The 24,076-nt window shown below is 37.6% G+C and overlaps 2 protein-coding genes across 3 annotated transcripts in view; both read right to left on the reverse strand.

Annotated features, from left to right (window-relative positions):
* LOC125780334 (uncharacterized) overlaps nucleotides 1-24,076 on the reverse strand; it is a 386,491-nt gene that overhangs the window by 205,705 nt on the left and 156,710 nt on the right. The gene's annotated exons all lie outside the window — the stretch shown is intronic.
* The window catches only part of LOC125775357 (uncharacterized), a 322,796-nt gene continuing 307,806 nt past the window's right edge, over nucleotides 9,087-24,076 (reverse strand). For both annotated transcript variants that reach the window (XM_049445856.1, XM_049445857.1), the window contains exon 2: nucleotides 9,087-15,113. In XM_049445856.1, coding sequence (XP_049301813.1) covers nucleotides 10,170-11,453 — 1,284 coding nt within the window. In that variant the 5' untranslated portion in view covers nucleotides 11,454-15,113 and the 3' untranslated portion in view covers nucleotides 9,087-10,169. The remainder of the gene's footprint in view (nucleotides 15,114-24,076) is intronic.

Below are 24,076 nucleotides of genomic sequence, written 5' to 3' on the forward strand. Positions count from 1 at the left end.
ACCGCATTCGCAAAAAACATCATTTCGCGGTCCTGAAACTGGACACCGTCTCTTCGACCTTTTATTGACAATCTTTTTACATAAATGTATTTATATTCGCAATTTATATTATACTTTACATATTTTGCTATCTGCTAAATAAAACCGAATTTAAACACGAATCGCACTTCCAGTCTTTTATTAACATAAAGTGGCAGTGAGTGAATAATTTAAATCAACTAGTGGGTATACTTTAAACAGAGACCTAGACATGTTTTTGTTTTGTTGATAACTAAGCCACAATTTTTACTTCATCGATGAAGCGTTGAAAGGTCTGAGCTGCATTTCGGAGTCCGAAGGTCATAAATGGAAACTCGAAGAGATCAAACGGTGTGATAATAGCCGTTTTGTGGATGCCTTCCTCAGCTACTGGAATTTGATTGAAGGTACGAATTATGTAGATGGTTGAATAGCAAGATGTACCGCGTAAATTTGCGTTGAAGTCTTTTAAGCATCGAACTGGCTACCGATCTGGTATGGTACGTTCGTTAAGACGACGGTAATCGCCGCATGGGCGCCAATCGCCAATCTTTTTGGGGGCCAGATGTAGAAGTGATGACCAAGGGCTGTCTGATGGTCTTGCAATGCCCAGGTTAATCATCTGTTGAAGCTCAGCTTTTGCGATTTTTAGTCGTTCGGGAGCTAATCGCCGAGCACGACTGCTGACTAGAACGCCAGTTATTGTCTTGATGTGATGCTGCGTTGTATGTGAAGTTTGTTTGGGTTTACCATTACAGTAGGTCCATTCCGGACTTTTTTCGATTCGGGATTTCTAATAGTGCGGAAAAGTTGCCTTAGTACTTCCTGATTCCAATGCAACTTTTTGTTTTGAGATCGGATTGCATTTTCAACCCGAACTCCGGCCTTGAAATTTCGGAAATTCGCCTAAAATCGTGAACAAGTTATTTGTCACGTCATTTGCTACCGAAATGGTATATGTGATAATGGCCGTAGGACGAACCGTTCCCGAGATACGAGCGAAAAGGCGGCGCGCCACAGCGCAAGGTGAAAATTGTTGCAGCTCTCAGCTAACCTGTATTGGTCACCCAGAACCCACCGCGTGGAGGTGGCTGCTCTTCGGGTTCCTCCCAAGCCCAACCCAATCAACCAACCATATGTCGGCTTGTTTTAGCCTGAATCTGTGTCAAATTTATTGATAAAATCAGACTTTGTACTAAACGTTGGCACTTGTTGCCTAGATTTTAGTGTAGAGTGTATAAAACGATCACGGGATTGGGGGCCAATAACTTTAGAAGATGCCTCTGTCACCAGTTTGACGGTTCTCTCGACTGCCACGGTGTGAGAGGGGAATTCACTAAATTTCCATACCTCTGCAGTGTCTCCCGACAGCCCTTTTATAAGTTCTTCGTTAGAAACTGAACAAAGAACTGGTGGAACAATCATGGTAATAGTCTTCCAGTTAATCATATCGTAATAATTATTAGCTTTGAAATTCAGATTTCGCACTTTATTACATCTAACCCTTCCATTTACAGTGTCAGACTCTGCTTTTCTGGCTGCCAGAAGACGGTCAAGGGCCAACTTTCTGACTTCTATCCGTTCGTCAGTCATCATACTAAGGAGAATGTTTTCTGGAAGAGCAAAGAAAGCATTCTGAATCGACAACTTTGCGCAGTTTATCAGGAAAGTATCTCGACCTTTGAATTGTAGCATAGAGATGGCGCGAGTCATCTTTGATAGAACTGTTGAATCTTATTGAAAACCACAAAGGTGAGTAAACTGTAAGTATGTACTTGACCAAAATCTTTATTTCCTTTGTTGGTTTGTCAGTAGAAATGTATAATCTCAGAATTCTATTTGCACAGGTGAGCCAGCGAGATTTGCACATGTTACCTGGATGCATCGACGCTAAATCTGAGGAACATTGACCGGAAATAACAGCTTCTGATATTTTATAGAGATAAGCTTGGTCTGTGCTAAGTTGGGTCGGATTAATAACCTCAGAAGGTAAATTTGACAACAGGCAACTTCTCACAATCAGGGAGCAGTTTACCTATGTCGTCAGAGAATGTATTTGGACTCTTTGAGACACCATCTATGTGTATGAAAAAAGCACGAAATGGAAGTTCGTTGAAATGTAGAAGGCAAACAACCCACTGTAATGGCCTACCTATTCTTTCTTCTAGTTTCCGAATGATTCCACCTTTCCAACCTGTGTTCGTGTTGGTGCCATCAGCACCGACAACTTCTAGATGTTCCACATCAACTGAATTGTCTTGTAAATGTTGCCATATAGCTTGCGTCTCATCCTCAGCTGACCCGGAAGGAGAAGTGACGTGGCCAACGTAATGACAACCAGGTTCCGCTATAAGAGAAATATGTTCCTCTTTGACAGTGTCGCGGTAGTACTTTTCACCTTCGCTGACTTGTGTAAGTGTATTGTCTTTGCGGCCGTCAAAATACAGCCCATATACAGAGTCAATACTTTCGGTGTTCTGGAGCTTAACTCCAACACTTTTTTTTGCCCGACTAATCTTGCATTTGTCAGTGACAAAGCTAGCCTGATCCTTTGTTATCAAACCGGCATCCAGAAAAGCCGATGAAACAATCAAGGCCGCTGCTCTATCACTTACTCTAAATCTTTGGGCAGCTAATGCAGTGTGTTCTAATACTAGTGTGTTTTGTTTGGTTTTAGAGGATGGAAGAGAAAATTCATCATCAGCATCGTTTTTGGAAGAATCCATGTGCGACGCACCTACATTGTTGTCGTCTGTATGAGAGTCTGGCTGATCTGAATGGTCACGTGTTCTAGCTGATACTTTTCTGGTAAGTGTTGATGTTGAATGACGTTTTGAAAGCTTTTCTTTACATTCATTTTTCTTTGTAATCTTTTTTGTTTCAGGTAGATCAACACTTCCAATGCGACCAATTCTTCTGGTTCTCTGGTCCAAGAGAAATGGTTGTTCATTGATAGGAACTTTCCTTTCCTTCGGACAAGTGCAAGAAGAAAAATAAATACATTTACAAGCAGCGATGTCAAATAATTTTCCGGCAGAAGAGACAAAGTCGTCTCTTTTAGAGCTAAAACCTATTGGGTTCCTTAAAAACATTTGTTTAAGAGTCAGAAATTTCTTATGGTATGTGGTGAGCATTTGTACAACTCTGGTGTGTGAAACTATCGGAATAGATGACTTTTTGAAAGTATTTTCAACCTTTTTTGTAACTATTTCTGTAACCTCTTTACTCCTAGGTTCATAGTTGTCGCCTCGGAGTCGCCCTATACGAAATCTTTCAAACTGATAACACAAAAGAACATCCTGGTAAATAGGTAACTGGGACGGATATATGGCAAACACAGGACATTTCTGTCTAAATTTAAATTTAGATACAAATATTTTGAGTTCTGTGTTCTGTTGAGAGATTATAAGTGATAGCACTCGGCGAAATGAACGACAAGATCGAAGGAATTCGATGAGAAAATATTTATGTGGAGACCAGTCCGAACGTGTCGTATGGCGCAGGGAAATGAATGTAAGTGATATAACTCAGCGAAATCACCGACAAGAGTGAAGGAACTCGATGAAAAAATATTTGTGTGGAGACCTATCCGAACGTGTCCTTTGGCGTAGATGAATGAATGTGAGTGATAGCACTCGGCGAAATCAACGTCAAGAACTGTGGCCGCAAGCCGATTTTAACCTTGCGCTGTGGCGCGCCGCCTTTTCGCTCGTATCTCGAGAACGGTTCGTCCTACGGCCATGATCACGTACACCATTTCGGTAGCAAATTACGTGACAAATAACTTTTTGTTTATTTCAAGGCCGGAGTTGGGGTTGAAGATGCAATCCGATCTCAAAACAAAAAGTTGCATTGGAATCAGGAAGTACTAAGGCAACTTTTCCGCACTATTAGAAATTCCGAATCGAAAAAAGTTCGGAATCGACCCTCCCTATTTACCATCGAGACGTGTAATCTTAGGATATTCGGCACACATCTCAATGCATCCAAATTTTTGATTTTGAACTAACAACCGACGTCTCTGATTTTGCATTAGGTGCTGTCCTATCGCAAGGCGGTAGACCAATCACCTTCATTTCGAGAACTTTAAGCAAAGCCGAAGAGCATTATCCAACGAGAGGGAAATGTTTCACAAGAAAATAAGTACAAAAGTCATCTGAACCAAAATTTACAGAAAGAAGGAAAAATCGTTATGAAAGCTTTAGAAAAATTTACAAAATACACAGTAACAAAACGTCTAAATAGAAAAGCAATAGAGTACCAAAATCAATAGTTATTAATAATGAGCCATCTTTGAACTCAGCCTCTTTAAAGGCTTGGTTTATAAGCAAGAAATAAAGACATATCTACCAGGACAAATAGTATTTTTAAGAAAAAATAGGAGATTAAGAACTAAGCAAGGGAGACTGAAATAGTACCGTATTCACTGAGAAAGTAATTCACGAAAGCAGGATACTTAACTAAATATGTACTGATATTCTTTTCTAGAATATTACTACCACCATGCCCGCCAGAAGTACACCCGATTATTCAAACTTACAACTCATAACAGTAGAAAACAGAATGGCTGGCACAAGCAGGAACATTTAAAATAATACACGACTTTGACATATTGGGTCTCATGTATAAAACGTGAGCTTTTTGCTCTGACTCGATCGAAGGTGCTTGTCGTATGCATGATAAAATTTGATGTATTTGCTTTTACTCACTGCTCAGGTTTGATCTCACCATGCTCAGTTCGAACTATACGTTAGAGATTTACTTTTTTTTCTACTTCAGTTGTTGGGTTCCGGAATGGTGTCATTAGCTATGGACATATTCCATAGCCCTCATCCCCTGTTTCGTAGGATGCGTGAATCATGAACTGAACCAGGCCAGGATATGTCAACGCTAGTAAATAGTTCTTTTCCATCACAAGTGCAGGCACATTTATAGAGTGGAAGCCTTTTCTACAAATATACTCATTATTACTTTGATTTGTGGTTTTTGAAGTAAAACTTCTTTAGGCGCGCTTGGCTTGGGGAGTAAACTGGTGAAAAGTGTGATTCGCCTAAGTGTGATTCGCCTAAGTGTGATTCGCCTTAGTGTGATTCGCCTTAGTGTGATTCGCCTAAGTGTGATTCGCCTAAGTGTAATCAGGCGAGGTGAACGCAGAGAACGTATAATATAGACAGAGAACGTTTAATATAGAGAAGGTTCACGGCGCGGAGATCGTAAAAATATTTTTGGCTAACTCGGTCGAGATGGTCCAGTTTCACCACAGACAAGTTATAAGCGTGTTTCACCACGAATATAGCAGAATTGAGCATTTTCACTGTTAAATGAGAAAAATAATGCGAATTCCAATGTAAAGTAATGTATGCGTACAGATTCGCTTATTTACTATGCTCAAACGACTCTGCTTATAATTTATAGATCGGTATACATACATATGTATATTTGTTATGAAAAAACATAAGTGTGTATTTTGAATTTGACCTATGTATTTGTATACCATAAAATCTTTGCAAGTATTACTACCTAAATATACATTTTATATGGGTTTGACAGGTCATATATGTATTTACTATATACAAAAATACATATGTACACTAGCCAGAAAAAGTCTCCGCTCATGATAAACAAATGTTTTTGAAACTTAATAAAATCCAAACAGCTGTTTTAAATTATTTATTTTTTGTATGTAATTAAACATTGGCATTAAAAGATAACACAAAAATGTTTTAATGAGTATTTCGTTTTTTAGAAAATAAAATAAGACACATTTTCTTGTGAATTCTAAAAATAAGTATCAGAAAAAGTCTACGCTCATATAATAAAAAGTTTTTAAATCAAAACAAATACATAAAAGTAATTAGTAACTGGTAGGATAACCCCGACACTTTAGAACTTCAGCCAGCCTTTTGGGCATCGAATGCACAAGTTTCGTTGTTTCTTCCACGGATATTTTGGACCATTCTTCCAGGACGACATTTTTCAGCATATCCTTGCTGGTGATGGTATGTGTGCGGATTCTACGTTCCAATAGAGCCCACAAATGCTCTATGGGGTTGAGGTCAGGTGATTTTGGAGGTGTATGTAACAACTTTGGAGCATTATAAAGGAGCCAAAGGCGAATAATGTCAGCAGTATGCTTTAGGTCGTTGTCCTGCTGAAAGTACAACACCCCAGGTTACCCCAATTTCACAGCACTTTCCTTCATTTTTTGCTTCAAGATATTTAAGTAAACAAACTTATTCATTATGCAATCAATGAATTCTATTTCCCCTACTCCACTTGCTGACATACACCCCCACAGCAAAACTCCTCCGCCACCGTGTTTCACCGTCGATTAGAGATTGTGGACATCCAACGCCGTGCCAGGTTTTCTCCATACCAATTTCCTTCCTTTTATTCCGAAAATGCAATATTTTGTTTCATCAGACCACAAAACTGATTCCCAAAATGATAGAGGCTTATTTATATGCTCGTTGGCGAACGCTAAACGCTTCATACGATTTTTTTAGGGATACAAACGGCTTTTTACGTGCTATTCTAGCTTTAAAACCAGCCCTTTTCAAAATTTTTCTAGCCGTATCACTACAAATTTGTTTTTGAAAACGTTCTTTAACATCTTTCGCTATCTGCGCAGACGTAAGGCGGGGATTTCTTTTGACCAAAGATATAACTTTCCTTGTTTCCCGGTCTGTTAATATTTTTGGGCGACCGGAACGAGGTTTTGAAGTAATGATTCCAGTTGTGTTAAAGGCTTTGCTAACGTATCTAATTGAGGACTCAGCTCTACCAACTATTACTCCAATTTCGCGAAAAGTTTTACCCCTTTCTCTTAATTTTGTAATAATTTTCCTTTCATCCACACCAATTTCTTTTCGTTTTTCGTTCATTGTTACTAAAATAAATTATTTTAAAACAAACCTGTTGCAAGACCACAAAATTTTACTTACAGCTTACAAATTTTTAATTCTGTAAATAAATAATCAATAAAGCAGCGTCCTATTACAGTGCCACGTTAAAATAAACTAAAAAAGTTCATGTGAGCGGAGACTTTTTCTGCTCGTTTCGCTCAAGCCTAACGGTAAATGTGCCGTTATCTTAGTTTCTATGCAAACAATTTCAACAATATTTTGCATACGTGTTGCTTAAGCTATGGCTAACTGATGTTCTCAGAATTTTTGCTTCAATATAATTTTAATAATGTTATTTGCGAAAAATTAAAGTTAAAAAAACCATGAGCGAAGACTTTTTCTGGCTAGTGTATATGTACATACATACTTATATTTCCTTTAATTATTAAAAGTTTCGATATCATGTTAAAAGACCAAGCGGTCGCACATGTGCTCATATATAATTATGTGTGCATGTAAACAAATATGCTAGACCATAGGGATAATGTTTGTAAATTTGTCTAGATGCAGTACATATGTATGTACACTCAATGCTTCATGCGAAATCTCCGTTGAGACGGACAACCAATGGCGAAGCTCGCGTTTTTTGCTTCCATGTCAACGAGTCAATCTGTCGACACAGCATTGTGTTGTTGGTAGAAAATCCTAGCTGTGCCGAAACAATAAGCGAACGATTGTCTATTGTTACCGCTTCCCTTGCCGCGCTAACAGCTTCGCCAACAAACTTGCGTAAATATGTATGTATGAGCTTGCATACATATCGACGCAGATTTTTGCAAGCCACGTAAAATACAGTCAATCCCGGTTATGTGGCACAATCAAAGATACAGATTTTTGTGGTTTGTCAAAAATAAAAATATAATATGGTACATAAGCGACTGCGGATACTTAACCGAGTCGTACATACTTAAAACAATAGTTTAAATGTATTTCAAAAAACAAACCGTGAGATGCAGCAAGATATAGGCAGTTAAGAGGGATGACTTTCATTTAAGCGGAGTACTACTTAACCGGGATTGACTGTACACATGAATAAGAGGAGTATTGAACATTTTCACATGTACATATTAAAAGACCAAGCGGTCGCGCATATTCACGTACATACATATGTAATTATGTGTGCATGTAAACAAATTTGCAAGAACCAGAGAACTTAAAAGTATAGAAAGAGAACATAAAATTTGTTAACATTGTATGTAAGGTCGGAATTCGCCTCGCAATTTTAACATTGTTTACAATTCTCTCACATATTCTAACCGAGAATATGAAGAGACAGAAATATATGTATTTACGGCATATGATGACAAGGCATATATGCCGAAGAAGAGAATATGAAGAGACTCCCAACGAAGAATTTCGTTTTGCTTGTTTATCTTTTGTTTCATTTTGACACCGAAAATGTGTACAAAATACATTATGTCTCTGTCTCACATACGCAAGAATATGAAGAGACATAAATATATGTATGCATGAATATGAATATGGAGACATAAACACATGCATGCATGCTCCTTATGCAAGTTCATACATATGAATACATATTTACGCACGTTGGAAGGCGAAGCTGTTACAGCGGCAAGGGAAGCGGTAACAATCGGCGATCGGTAACAATCGGCGATCGTTTGTTAGTTTCTTTCGCGTCTCGTCGCGTCAATGCTTCGACAGATTGATGTGCTGAACACATAGAACGCGACAGACTGCAAGCGCCATCTGAATCTGATATTGAAATACACACATTCTTAAGGACACAGTTATTTAGACAGCTGCACAACTACATAACTGTGCCCATAAGAACGTGTGTATTTTAATATTTGACAGATGTCGCTTGCAGCCTGCCCCGCTCTATGTGTTCCGGGCGTGACTCTTTGAGTTTCGGCACGCACAACTACATAATCCTGTTTTTATCAGAAACCTGGTCAAATGACGATGAAAACATTGACATCCCGAATTTTGATTGTATTGCGAAATTCAAGCGTAAAAATGTTAGATCAGCAGGAGTGGCAATTTATCAGAAATCGAATGATACCTCGAATATAGTAACTTCGAACATGGACATTCTATTACGACATATTCGCGAAGTTGATATTGGTCAGTCATCAATTGGTGATATATGTGCTGCTCACTGTGTTTTGGACGATGGAACAAACATCATAATGGTAAATGTTTACATTTCGGCCAATAACACAGTTAATAATATCATAAAGTTTATATACAGAAGACTTATGATTTATGGTCGAGTAGGTTCTGAAGAACTAGGAGAAAACTATCATACGTTGCCACTAATCTTAGCAGGAGATTTCAATATCAATTTCGCATCCGAAAATGGACAACTCTTGATAAACTTTCTACGAGATAAATTAGAATTACAAATGAATAATGACCGTAATGAGCCAACTACAAGACATGGAACAACAATCGATGCAGTTTTTTCTAGATTTCTGTCTAATTTTAATTCTAAAATATATGTATCGTATTTCTCGTATCATAAGCCTATTGTCTCGGTTTTACAATCAACCGGAGTAATTACTGATGTACCCAATAATGAAAATAACGAATAAAACAATGCAAAAAAATAAAAGATCTATGCAAAAATATTAATTTACTAATGAAAACATAAAATAAATTTAAATATTTGTAGGAAATAAATAAATGTATATGTGCATACCTGTATATATTGCATACACACATTCATATATATACATATAGATTAGCTGACCCGGCAAACTTCGTTCTGCCCAAAATAGATGTTTTTTTATTTCAAAAATTACACCGGTATTGGTTTTAATGGAATATGAACAATTTTTCCTAATTTCATTGTGTATACTTTAAATACCGCCTTTTTTGTCCTTGACAAATTCCCAATATTGAAAAATAGTGAAGAAAAAATTATTGCTGAGATTTTTGAACTGTTTTTGATAAAAAATTTAAATAAAAAAACATGATATACAGGCAGGTTCTGCAATTTACTTCCGAGTGAAATTTTGTGGAAAATACCTTCTGTAGCTAATTTGACAAAATTTTTACAAATTTTACTGAAATTGCCAGAACCTGCCTGATAAATATTTTTTTCGAGGGTACATTAATGCTTTTTGAATTTAATTGCTTGAAAAATGCTACTCTTTTCAATAATGCTGACACATCGCGTCCGGGATTTGTTGACAATTTAATAGAATTAAGTTTGTACTATTCTCATTCAATTTTATTAGTTTTAATCGAGTCTCGAAAATATATAATTTTAGTACATATTTAGTTTAGGGCTGCACGGTACACGATATTTTTGGTTTTCTGATCCGCGGCGTAAATAAACAGTGAGGAAGGTTTTCCAACACGGGAACACGCCACATAGAGCTGGCCAAGTGAAAAGCAAGACATTTCTAAACTTATGCCGCACACTTCCAGCGACTGCCCTTGTGACGTGTTTATTGTCATCGCAAATGCAAGTTTCACTGGGAACTGCAAACGTCTGAATTGGAATGGCAAATCTGTTGAAGTTAATGGAATTCGGGGAAGTAAGCATTCCTCTCCCTTGAACGGGCCTTTCAAAATGCTTGCCACTATTAAATTGTCCATTAGCTTGGTCACAATCAGTCGAGTACCATTGCACAGTTTGGGAGCATGAAGATTCCGTAGCATAATAGCTACAGACCTAACTTTGAGACGCAAATTATGAGGCGGCACTTCAGGCGGCATCAAAGAGTTTAAGAACTCCACTGGGTAATTTACTACCTCGTCTTCATTTTCAACGCGATCGATTGATGTATATGACCGCAGATCTCCCGGAATTTTATTTTGAATCGTCCAATTCAAGTCGTTGACATCCGTATTTTTTGCTGCTAAAATTGCGCGCGTGCTTAACCAATCGTAGTTACCATAATTTTGAGCAATATTTGGATATACACTACTGATTAGTTCATATTTATTAGATGTGAATTGGCAAATAGTAGTTGGAATCGATATTAATCCACTGCAAGGATCTATCGGAACTTGTCCATTTCCGATTCGCAGCAGCTCTTTTGAAAAAAACCATGAGTACATCCAGCATCGAACAGTGCTATATACACGTTGTTTCGTAATAAAGTCCATCAAACATCTGAGTTTTTGTTTAAACACGCGTGCTGTAACCTCGTGGCGATCGCTTGGTGATTGACCGTTATGCAATAGATTCGTAATGTCTGGCCATTTTGGATTGCAAGTAAATGTAAGAAACAAATCTGGCCGTCCATAATTGAGCATGTAAGTCATCGCATCCTGGGAGTACTCATGCATGTGTCTAGGGCTACCAATGTATGTCGATGGCAAAATATAGAGTCGACCAATATCTGTAATATCCGCATCACCATTCATTGCATCTCTTAAGTGAATATACTCTTCAGATCGCAACTTCGACTGGGTGTATCGCATGTAATTTAGTCGTTCTGTCTCAACTTTAACGTACATGTCAACTGCATACTGTTGAACTAACCGTCTATATCTCAGTAAGTGGTTGTCATAGTTTTGGCGAATCATCATTCGATATGCGTAAAACTTCATTGAACTGACTTTTTTATTTGTCTCGACACCTAAAAGCTTAAATTACCTATATGAAGTAGCAAACAAAAATGTTTTTTTACTAACCATTCACGGGATTTATCATCTTATATCCTAAGTGATATCCGTCTTCTCCACGGCAGAACATGAGCGGATATTGCATTGCGTCGTAAGACCGATGTGTCTCACTTATCCGTTTTAGTGCGTTTTGATTTCTACGTTTGATAACAATATCACTCGACTGCAAATTTTCTCCAACAACAACAACTGATATTTCGCTAACTGTAGGTGCATTCTATTGTCTTTCATGTGTCCCTGTTGGTCTTTTGTCCGCTTGTATGATTATACTATGATCATCTGTTGGCATACGTTCCAACGAAATCGTAAACAGTTTAATGAGGCCATTGTGTTCGTGTAACATTTGCTGCAATTGTTCGATTATTTCTCTTTTCGTTGTATTGAAGATAGCACAACGCCGATTTACTTCATCATGTGAATCTCCCAGAAAGTAAACTTGGAGATATTTGTGTTCTTGATCTGGATGCGGCAACAGCGATTCAGCGAGATGAAAAATTTGCCCATGAACCTGTATAATTGGAGGAAAGCTCTGTAGTTTCTGTCGAATATTGTTTGGCAAAAATACCTTAAACGTTGGATTGTAGTTTTGTTCATTTACTATTTCACCGCCAAACGACGTCATTTGAAAACAATCCTTGTACATTTTAGTGTGCTTTAAGAAATGGCTCGAGTGAGGAGATTCACCGTAAAGCAGTTGGAACAATGGCTGTGGTGGTGGAAGCAATTCTGGCAACTTAACCTTTCCCCCGACACAACATAACCCTGGCGGTTCATTTTTAAATTTGACTGCATTGCAATATTGACAAACTACTGACATCTGACCGATTTGAACAGATGCGCTATATTGAATGTTTGGATCATATCGAAAACCTGCCCGTTCAAAGTTCACAAAAGAAAGATGTTGCCGCTGTTGTCGTCGAATAATCGCATGTTGTGATCTTACTTCATCACTTTGGCGGGCACGAACTTCCTTTCTTCTCGATCGTTGTTGCTGATTGTGAACTTCCCTTCTTCTAAATCGCTCTTGCTGATTGTATGTTTGGTTGACATCTTCTAACTGGTGCGTGCTATTCTCCAGCAGTCTATTTCGTGGTGATACCCTCTCAATAACAATTTCCCTTTGACGTGCTCTGCTATTTCGTGTTCTACTTGCAGCCTGGGAACTCCGAGAAGTGTTACCATACGTACTGATTCTTGGCATCGTAACAAATATCTAATTGGAAATGATCATTCATTTGCATAAAGTTCATATAAGGTTTTACGGACCAATAACTTACCTTTGAAAACTCCAAGAATGAATGAATTAAACTAAGGAAGCAGATCAATTGAATGATAAATTCCAATGTACATAAATCAATATTCGCCAACACGCTAAATCACTTTCACTAAATAACACACTTTTTAAAACAAAATTTATCAATATATCAGTAAAGCAAGGCGCATTTTTATTGCCCTCTAAATTTTGCGTGTTCGATTGCAAAGCAAAATTGACGTTTAATTAAATTTGTGTTTGTTTCATAAAACTCCCATTTCCATAAACCAAAAATAGCACGTAACACAACCAAAATTACGATATAACCGCTACTGTCACCGATAAGTAAACAAAAATAGCAAGAAACAACCAAAATGTCGTGCTAGGTGGAAAATGAGATAAATATATGGTGGATTAGCAACCAAAATAATTAAAGATTGTATAGGAGGTACCACGCCCCCTTTTTCGATAACGCCAAGTTTTATGGGTGAGAATGGTGTTGTTTCCTATAGCTATATACCAATTTTCATGTTCCTACCTTAAACACTTTTGAAAATATTCACCTTGAAAAATTCAGTTTGTATGGGAGGTGCCACGCCACCTTTTCCGATTACCCCTTCTTTTATGTGTTAGAAGGCTTTTGATACCATAAAGGTCTAAACCAATTTTCAGGTCCCTACCTTGAACCCTCTCACAGATATTCTGCTTAAAAAATTTATTTTGTATGGGAGGTACCACGCCCCCTTATTCGATAGCCCCCGGTTTTATAGCTGAGAGTGGTGTTGTTATCCTGTATCTGTGTACCAATTTTCATGTTCCTACCTTAAACACTTTTGAAGATATTCGACTTGAAAATTTCAATTTGTATGGGAGGTGCCACGCCCCCTTAATATTTTGTTCTGATTTTAAGACATGACCTGCGCGTGGTAATAACAAACAAATCCCCCAAAGGAAGTATTTCATTTGGTTCATCCGTTTTCGAGTTTTAGCGTTACAACTATACACCATTTCATTTATATATATATAGATCAGTGTTGTCCAACGTGACTGTGTGCACGTTATGCTTGTGTTGGTTATTCTAGCGTCAACTGATCGCAAACTTCTGCTTTGTTTGCCTAAGAAGTTGAATACAGTAGCACAATCGGGCTTTCACAGACACTTGTCGCGACATGTTGGTGTGAGGTGTCTGGCACTGTCCGTGCGCTATTGTGCGCATAGGCCGTGGACAACGCTGATATAGATAGAGAGAAAGAAGTTTTACTTCAGTCGTGCGGTCATAAGCACACTCTCTTTTTTTTCATTTTTATATGAGTGCAATCAATCACTCCAATTGCAAATGGAAAGAAATAATTTGCTTGCCTTTTCCTTGGAGCAACTTTTATTTCATCTCCATCTTTTGGGAATTTTATCCACTCGCTTGCTTTGGAAGATATAAGTTTCGCAACTTCCGCAATAGTTCGCGACACAGTTGATTGATGGACACCGATATCTGTGGCTATACCATTTTGGAATCCAGGATCTGCACAAAATCTTAAATACAGTCGAATTTTATCAATTTTGCTGAGGGCACCACCACGTGTTTCTTCTGACTCCTCAAAGAAATAATTAGCCAACCAGCAGATGCTACTATCATCAAACTTATGTATTTTCATTTTATTATTAATTATATAAAAAAAATTATAATTAAGAATACAAACCGGTATAATTTTTTATCCTCACTTGCTAAACTTGCTTCACGCTGTTGATAACATTTTGTATTTCGTTGTGGCACAAAATATTCAGCCATGATTCCTTTTTAGTGTACGCGAGTCAACTATAGGCATGCTCAACAAAATTTGAGCAAGAGCTCACAAAAAAGAGCAAAAGCTTGTATGAAAGTGAGCACAAGCTCATCGAACTTGTTCGAACTGAGGAAGACGAGATCAACAGCCCTATTCTGAAAAAAACTCTCAACTGAGTTGAGAGGAAATATTTGAGAGATTTCTTGTGAGGCATAATTTGTGAGACTATTCTTGCTCAAACCTCATAAGAAAAAAGCTTAAAAAAGCTTAAAAAAGTCACCACGTGAGGTAAAATGCTTTTTGCTGTCAAAAAGCTTTTTTAATAAAAATAAGCAAACAAAAATGGACACACAAATAGATAATCAGCATATGTAAGTAATTTTGAAAATTTTAAATATCTATATATATAAAAACGAAATGGTGTATAGTTGTAACGCTAAAACTCGAAAACGGCTGATTCAAATGAAATACTTCCTTTGGGAGATTTGTTTGTTATTACCACGCGCAGGTCATGTCTTAAAATCAGAATAAAATATTAAGGGGGCGTGGCACCTCCCATAAAAATTGAATTTATCAAGTCGAATATCTTCAAAACTGTTTAAGGTAGGAACATGAAAATTGGTACAGAGCTACAGGATAACAACACCACTCTCAGCTATAAAACCGGGGGCTCTCGAATAAGGGGGCGTGGTATGGTACCTCCTATACAAACTAAATTTTTTAAGCAGAATATCTGTGAAGGGAAGAAGGGTTCAAGGTAGGGACCTGAAAATTGGTATAGACCTATATGGTATCAAAAGCCTTCTTACACATAAAAGAAGGGATAATCGGAGAAGTGGGCGTGGTACCTCCCATACAAACTGAACTTTTCAAGGTGAATATCTTCAAAAGTGTTTAAGGTAGGAACATGAAAATTGGTATAGAGCTATAGGAAACAACACCATTCTCACCCATAAAGCTTGGCGTTATCGAAAAAAAGGACGTGGTACCTCCCTTACAATCTTTAATTATTTCGGTTGTTAATCCACCACATATTTATCTCATTTTCCACCTAGCACGACATTTTGGTTGTTCTTGCTGCAGCGGTTATATGGTAATTTTGGTTGTGTTACGTGCTATTTTTGGTTTATGGAAATGGCAGTTTTATGAAACAAACACAAATTAAATTAAACGTCAATTTTGCTTTGCAATCGAACACGCAAAGTTTAGAGGGCAATAAAAATGCGCCTTGCTTTACTGATATATTGATATATTTTGTTTTAAAAAGTGAGTTATTTAGTGAAAGTGATTTAGCGTGTTGGCGAATACCGATTTATGTACATTGGAATTTATCATTCAATTGATCTGCTTCCTTAGTTTAATTCATTCATTTTTGGAGTTTTCAAAGGTAAGTTATTGGTCCGTAAAACCTTATATGAACTTTATGCAAATGAATGATCATTTCCAATTAGATATTTGTTACGTTGTCAAGAATCAGTACGTATGGTAACACTTCTCGGAGTTCCCAGGCTGCAAGGAGAACACGAAATAGCAGAGCACGTCAAAGGGAAAGTGTTATTGAGAGGGTATCACCACGAAATAGACTGCTGTAGAGCAGCACGCACCAATTAGAAGATGTCAACCAAACATACAATCAGCAAGAACGATTGAGAAGAAGGGAAGTTCACAATCAGCAACAACGATCGAGAAGAAAGGAAGTTCGTGCTCGCCAAAGTGATGAAGTAAGATCACAACATGCGATTATTCGACGACAACAGCGGCAACATCTTTCTTTTGTGAACTTTGAACGGGCAGGTTTTCGATATGATCCAAACATTCAATATAGCGCATCTGTTCAAATCGGTCAGATGTCAGTAGTTTGTCAATATTGCAATGCAGTCAAATTTAAAAATGAACCGTTGCCAGAATTGCTCCCACCACCACAGCCATTGTTCCAGCTGCTTTACGGTGAATCTCCTCACTCGAGCCATTTCTTAAAGCAAATTGTAAATGAAGAAAACTACAATCCAACGTTTAAGGTATTTTTGCCAAACAATATTCGACAGAAACTACAGAGCTTTCCTCCAATTATACACGTTCATGGGCAAATGTTTCATCTCGCTGGATCGCTGTTGCCGCATCCAGATCAAGAACACAAATATCTCCAAATTTACTTTCTGGGAGATTCACATGATGAAGTAAATCGGCGTTGTGCTATCTTCAATACAATGAAAAGAGAAATAATCGAACAATTGCAGCAAATGTTACACGAACACAATGGCCTCATTAAACTGTTTACGATTTCGTTGGAACGTATGCCAACAGATGATCATAGTATAATCATACAAGCGGACAAAAGACCAACAGGGTCACATGAAAGACAATATAATGCACCTACAGTTAGCGAAATATCAGTTGTTGTTGTTGGAGAAAATTTGCAGTCGAGTGATATTGTTATCAAATGTAGAAATCAAAACGCACTAAAACGGATAAGTGAGACACATCGGTCTTACGACGCAATGCAATATCCGCTCATGTTCTGCCGTAGAGAAGACGGATATCATTTAGGATATAAGATGATAAATCCGGTGAATGGTTAGTAAAATAAAATATTTGTTTGCTACTTCATATAGGTAATTTAAGATTTTAGGTGTCGAGACAAATAAAAAAGTCAGTTCAATGAAGTTTTACGCATATCGAATGATGATTCGCCAAAACTATGACAACCATTTACTGAGATATGGACGGTTATTTCAACAGTATGCAGTTGACATGTATGTTAAAGTTGAGACAGAACGACTTAATTACATGCAATACAATCAGTCGAAGTTGCGATCTGAAGAGTATATTCACTTAAGAGATGCAATGAATGGTGATGCGGATATTACAGATGTTGGTCGACTCTATATTTTGCCATCGACATACATTGGTAGTCCTAGACACATGCATGAGTACTCCCAGGATGCGATGACTTACGTGCGCAATTATGGACGGCCGGATTTGTTTGTTACATTAACTTGCAATCCAAAATGGCCAGACATTACGAATCTATTGCATCCCGGTCAATCACCAAGCGATCGCCACGATGTTACAGCACGCGTGTTTAAACAAAAACTCAGATGTTTGATGGACTTTATTACGAAACAACGTGTATATGGCACTGTTCGATGCTGAATGTACTCATTGGAGTGGCAGAAGAGAGGTTTGCCCCACGCACACATTCTTCTTTGGATGGTGGAGAAAATTACACCTGACCAAATTGATGACATCATTTCCGCCGAAATTCCTGATGTCGAAATAGATCCAGAGTTGCACGAAGTGGTGATGGCCAATATGGTTCATGGGCCATGCGGAGAACACGATCCATCTTCGGTTTGTATGTCGGACAGTAAATGCAAAAAACGCTGTCCCCGTGCTTTTATTTCGGAAACTCAAACTGGAAACGACGGATACCTTCTCTATCGGCGTCGCTCACCCGCTGACAATGGCAGAACATTCATCACTCAATTGAAAGGAAAGAATTTCGTGGTTGATAACACATGGATCGTTCCATATTCGCCAATTTTGTCTAAGGCATTCAAAACACATATAAATGTTGAGTATTGCAGTTCAATAAAATCAATTAAGTATGTTTGCAAATATGTCACCAAAGGAAGCGATATGGCGGTTATTGGCGTTGAACGAGATGAAATTAGCAAATTTCATATGGGCAGATATGTGAACTGCAATGAAGCAATCTGGAGAATATTTTCATTTGCAATTCATGAACGCCATCCTACTGTTGTGCATCTGTCAGCTCATTTGGAGAATGGCCAGCGAGTTTATTTCAACGCAGAGAACATAGTACAGCGAACGGAAATACCACCAGCAACCACTTTAACAAGTTTCTTTGCAACTTGCGCCAGTGATCCGTTCGCGAGAACATTGCTTTACTCGGAGATGCCTCGGTATTATACATGGAATGCATCGTCTTTCCCCCGGCGCAACATAACCCTGGCGGTTCATTTTTAAATTTGACTGCATTGCAATATTGACAAACTACTGACATCTGACCGATTTGAACAGATGCGATATATTGAATGTTTGGATCATATCGAAAACCTGCCCGTTCAATGTTTACAAAAGAAAGATTTGTAAAAATTTTGTTAAAGTATACACAATGAAATTAGGAAAAATCGTTCATATTCTATTAAAACCAATACCGGTGTAATTTTTGAAATGAAAAAAAAATCTATTTTGGGCAGAACGAAGTTTGCCGGGTCAGCTAGTATATATATATATATATATATATATAAAGGGTGATTTTTTAAGAGCTTGATAACTTTTTTTAAAAAAAAAAACGCATAAAATTTGCAAAATCTCATCGGTTCTTTATTTGAAACGTTAGATTGGTTCATGACATTTACTTTTTGAAGATAATTTCATTTAAATGTTGACCGCGGCTGCGTCTTAGGTGGTCCATTCGGAAAGTCCAATTTTGGGCAACTTTTTCGAGCATTTCGGCCGGAATAGCCCGAATTTCTTCGGAAATGTTGTCTTCCAAAGCTGGAATAGTTGCTGGCTTATTTCTGTAGACTTTAGACTTGACGTAGCCCCACAAAAAATAGTCTAAAGGCGTTAAATCGCATGATCTTGGTGGCCAACTTACGGGTCCATTTCTTGAGATGAATTGTTGTCCGAAGTTTTCCCTCAAAATGGCCATAGAATCGCGAGCTGTGTGGCATGTAGCGCCATCTTGTTGAAACCACATGCCAACCAAGTTCAGTTCTTCCATTTTTGGCAACAAAAAGTTTGTTAGCATCGAACGATAGCGATCGCCATTCACCGTAACGTTGCGTCCAACAGCATCTTTGAAAAAATACGGTCCAATGATTCCACCAGCGTACAAACCACACCAAACAGTGCATTTTTCGGGATGCATGGGCAGTTCTTGAACGGCTTCTGGTTGCTCTTCACCCCAAATGCGGCAATTTTGCTTATTTACGTAGCCATTCAACCAGAAATGAGCCTCATCGCTGAACAAAACACGCGCGCGAAACACATTTCGAACCGAACACTGATTTTGGTAATAAAATTCAATGATTTGCAAGCGTTGCTCGTTAGTAAGTCTATTCATGATGAAATGTCAAAGCATACTGAGCATCTTTCTCTTTGACACCATGTCTGAAATCCCACGTGATCTGTCAAATACTAATGCATGAAAATCCTAACCTCAAAAAAATCACCCGTTATATACAATAATTAAATAAGTAATAATAAAAATGAAAAAAAATAAAAAAATGAAATAAAATAAAATGATTTATTTAAACATATGTAGATGTCTTTTTATTCATTCTTAGAGGAAGTAAAATGTACAGAGACAGAAAGTAACTTACATACATATATGTATATATGCATATATTTATTTTTACAGAGGATTGGCTCATATAGAGCATATAACTATTACCAACGCATTTTTGCTAAGAGCCATGCCCGTAAAAATAACGGGTGATTTTTTTGAGGTTAGGATTTTCATGCATTAGTATTTGACAGATCACGTGGGATTTCAGACATGGTGTCAAAGAGAAAGATGCTCAGTATGCTTTGACATTTCATCATGAATAGACTTACTAACGAGCAACGCTTGCAAATCATTGAATTTTATTACCAAAATCAGTGTTCGGTTCGAAATGTGTTTCGCGCGCGTGTTTTGTTCAGCGATGAGGCTCATTTCTGGTTGAATGGCTACGTAAATAAGCAAAATTGCCGCATTTGGGGTGAAGAGCAACCAGAAGCCGTTCAAGAACTGCCCATGCATCCCGAAAAATGCACTGTTTGGTGTGGTTTGTACGCTGGTGGAATCATTGGACCGTATTTTTTCAAAGATGCTGTTGGACGCAACGTTACGGTGAATGGCGATCGCTATCGTTCGATGCTAACAAACTTTTTGTTGCCAAAAATGGAAGAACTGAACTTGGTTGACATGTGGTTTCAACAAGATGGCGCTACATGCCACACAGCTCGCGATTCTATGGCCATTTTGAGGGAAAACTTCGGACAACAATTCATCTCAAGAAATGGACCCGTAAGTTGGCCACCAAGATCATGCGATTTAACGCCTTTAGACTATTTTTTGTGAAGCTACGTCAAGTCTAAAGTCTACAGAAATAAGCCAGCAACTATTCCAGCTTTGGAAGACAACATTTCCGAAGAAATTCGGGCTATTCCGGCCGAAATGCTCGAAAAAGTTGCCCAAAATTGGACTTTCCGAATGGACCACCTAAGACGCAGCCGCGGTCAACATTTAAATGAAATTATCTTCAAAAAGTAAATGTCATGAACCAATCTAACGTTTCAAATAAAGAACCGATGAGATTTTGCAAATTTTATGCGTTTTTTTTTTAAAAAAAGTTATCAAGCTCTTAAAAAATCACCCTTTACAAACACGCCAGGAAACGCAGAAAACAGATATATTCGACTTCTGCATATAGAAAGAACAGTTCCTCCATGCTCAAATACTTTTTAAAAAATGTAAAATATTGATTTAAAACAAAATAAACACTGATGTTTTCTATTATGATGGCTGCTTTCACACGTCACAGATATTTGTGAGAATAGTGAGCATTTGAGCTTTTGAATTTTCGCCAGAATAAGGTAACCCTCACTACAGTGAGAAACATCACTGTAGTGAGGTTGGTGACTTTTGTGAGGGCATGAGAATAGGGCTGCAAACCTGTGAAGTGAGTAAAAGCAAATACTTATATCAAATTTTTTTATGCACAAGCTCACATTTTATCCATGAGACCCATTGGAAGAAGCAGCAAGCAATATAGCAGCGTATGATGTGGATGAAACAAAACAACACACATTAAGGTGATTTTCTTGCTCTTGTAAGATTGCATATAGTAAAAATCCTTTACCGAAATATACAAGGACACGAGAGTAACTATTGCAGAATCTAGTGATATATGAACGGCTGATCCGGTCAATTTATTGTAAATGACTTTTTGTGCATGGCTATTGTGATTTGGCGCACCTTCTGCATTAATTCTTAACAAAAAACTGTAACAAATCTTTATTATTTAAATAGAAATTATAAAATATATTTCAAATTTACTTTCCTCAACGATTTAACGTCAAAATATGTTTTTAAGTAAAATGACAGGTAGCTTAGGGTTGCAATTAATTATTAATATTTTACGTGTCATTGCACGAGAATAAACATGGGTTTTGGTCTGACATATTTCACAGCCATTGCAAATAATTTTCTGCGTGAGTTTCTTGTTGTGCCGGTGCACCAAGAGGAAATATCTGCAATTCGTGCACCGTGTAAGGGTTTTGCAAGAGCAAGAGAATACCCTTATTGTCTGAAGTGATGAAAGAATTCGATGAACATTGTCCGCCGCAAGAGAATTTAACAATGGAATTGTACAAATTTAACAACATGGTGCAAAAAGAACATCAACTGTTCAGTGAATTCTTAACCGAACTGCGAACTCAAATCAATCGTTATGAATTCAATTTCACTTGCAAATTATCGTACGAAGATTGAATGTTACGTGATCGTATCATCACTGGGGTTTTTGACAAGAAAATTTAGCTAAAATTGCTCGATGGACGGGATGAAAATTGGGTCGTGTAATTGATGTGTGCAAGACATTTGAAGCAGCGAAAGTGAACAAGGATATTTTAACGTCAAAGCAGTCGATTTGAGCTGTGGTAAATGGTGAGACTGACTCAGTCAACGCAGTCAATTACAATCGGCGATTTTGTCTCAACTGTGGTGGTGATTGGAAACCGGATCACGAAAGTAAATCTCCAGCCAAGGATTTCACATGCCAATTTGGTAAAAAGGGTAATTTTCGCAAGATGTGTCGTGGAAAGGGAACCAGATCGGACGCAAGTACATGGGAATCCAAATCAAAAGAAAAACAACGGGTTGACAATGTTAGTTGGGCTGATTTGTCAGGTAAGGCGTCGACATCACCAAAATATAAAAATAAGTTACTTAGTATTAAAAATACAAATTTTAGGATAAAACTTTTGGCCGTAGTTTTTGCATGCACACGTTTCAAAAATTTTATTTATGGGCGCGAGTTGACAGTTGAAAGTGATCACAAACCACTTCAAACAATAGACTTGCGTGCTATCGATGGTGTCACACCACGATTGCAAAGAATAATCATGGTAATATTAAGATATCCGAAAATGAAAATGATTTATAAACCCGGAAAAAGCATGCTGTTGGCTGATTGTCTTTCTCGTCCACAGTTGGACGTGATTTCAGGAGGGGAGGAGGATAATAAGATTAGAGATGAAATGATTGAAGTTATTCACCGGATTACAAAATCGGTTTGCGTGTCAAAAGACAATCTCGAATGCTTAAAGCGGTCATTAAATTCGGATGAAACACGTATGATAAATACGTAACAAAGGGATGGCCAGAATATCGAATCTGGAATGATTTTTGCCGAAAGTGGAATCAGAACTACACTTTGAAAAGGGTTTATTGTTCAAGGACCGTAAATTTGTGATTTCAACTGGGTTGCGGAGAAAAATGGTCAAGTGGTTGCGTGAACCACACCTCGGGATTGAAAAAACACTTGCGAGAGCAAGAATGTTTTACTTTTGGCCAGGAAGGAGCACTCAAATTAACAAAATGATTGCATCATGCTACAAATAAATCCCAAATATCCGTATCATATTACATCAGTGGACTTATTTGAACATTTTTTTTTATTGAAACGTAATATATGATGGTTTTACATTTCATTGAAATTGCAACTAGTGATAAATTTAAACTAATAAGCAATATTTTTCTCAATGTATGAAGTAAAACAAATAAAAGCTGCAATAACAAGCTTTTCTTTTTAAACTAAATGTAACAACTAAATATTTGTTATTTTCTTAGATTCGTAATAGATCATGAAACGTTGTTCTTTTCTGTCTGCGCCTGCTGTTTTTAGCCTCTCCTAGTTGTCGGGCTTTACTGCTTACATTTTTAAATGAAGATCACGATATAGATCCGAATTGCTAATTTACCACGGGGCATTTACCATTTTTCGCAGAACTTTGTTTTGGAATCTCGATGCCTCGATGTTTAACGGGGCGGCGCATCCCCATAGTTGAATTCCATATGTCCAAATAGGTTTCAAAATTTGATTGTAGACTAGGAGTTTATTTTATGTTGTTAAGGGTGATTTCTTGCCGATCAACCAGTTTATTTTGTGGTATTAGTTTTAGTTCTATAACTTTTTTTTGTATATGCTCCTTCCAATTCAACTTTGCATTCAACGTTATACCAAGATATTTCACCGAGGTAGAATATGGGATTACTTCATTTCCAATATGTAAAGGGATGTACGTAGCACTTTTATTACTGAAGTTTATATGGATAGACTTCAACTCGCTTAAAGTTATGTACCATTTCCGTGTCCATTCTACAATTTGATTTAGCGAAGATTGCATTCTGTGCGACGGCTCAATTTCGATTGTGGAATGTTGCGATCTAAATCCAAATTGATCAATTGGTTCCTTTTCTTCAGTTATGTTCTGAA

Source organism: Bactrocera dorsalis, chromosome 1, assembly GCF_023373825.1.
Source record: "Bactrocera dorsalis isolate Fly_Bdor chromosome 1, ASM2337382v1, whole genome shotgun sequence".
Taxonomy (NCBI): domain Eukaryota; kingdom Metazoa; phylum Arthropoda; class Insecta; order Diptera; family Tephritidae; genus Bactrocera; species Bactrocera dorsalis.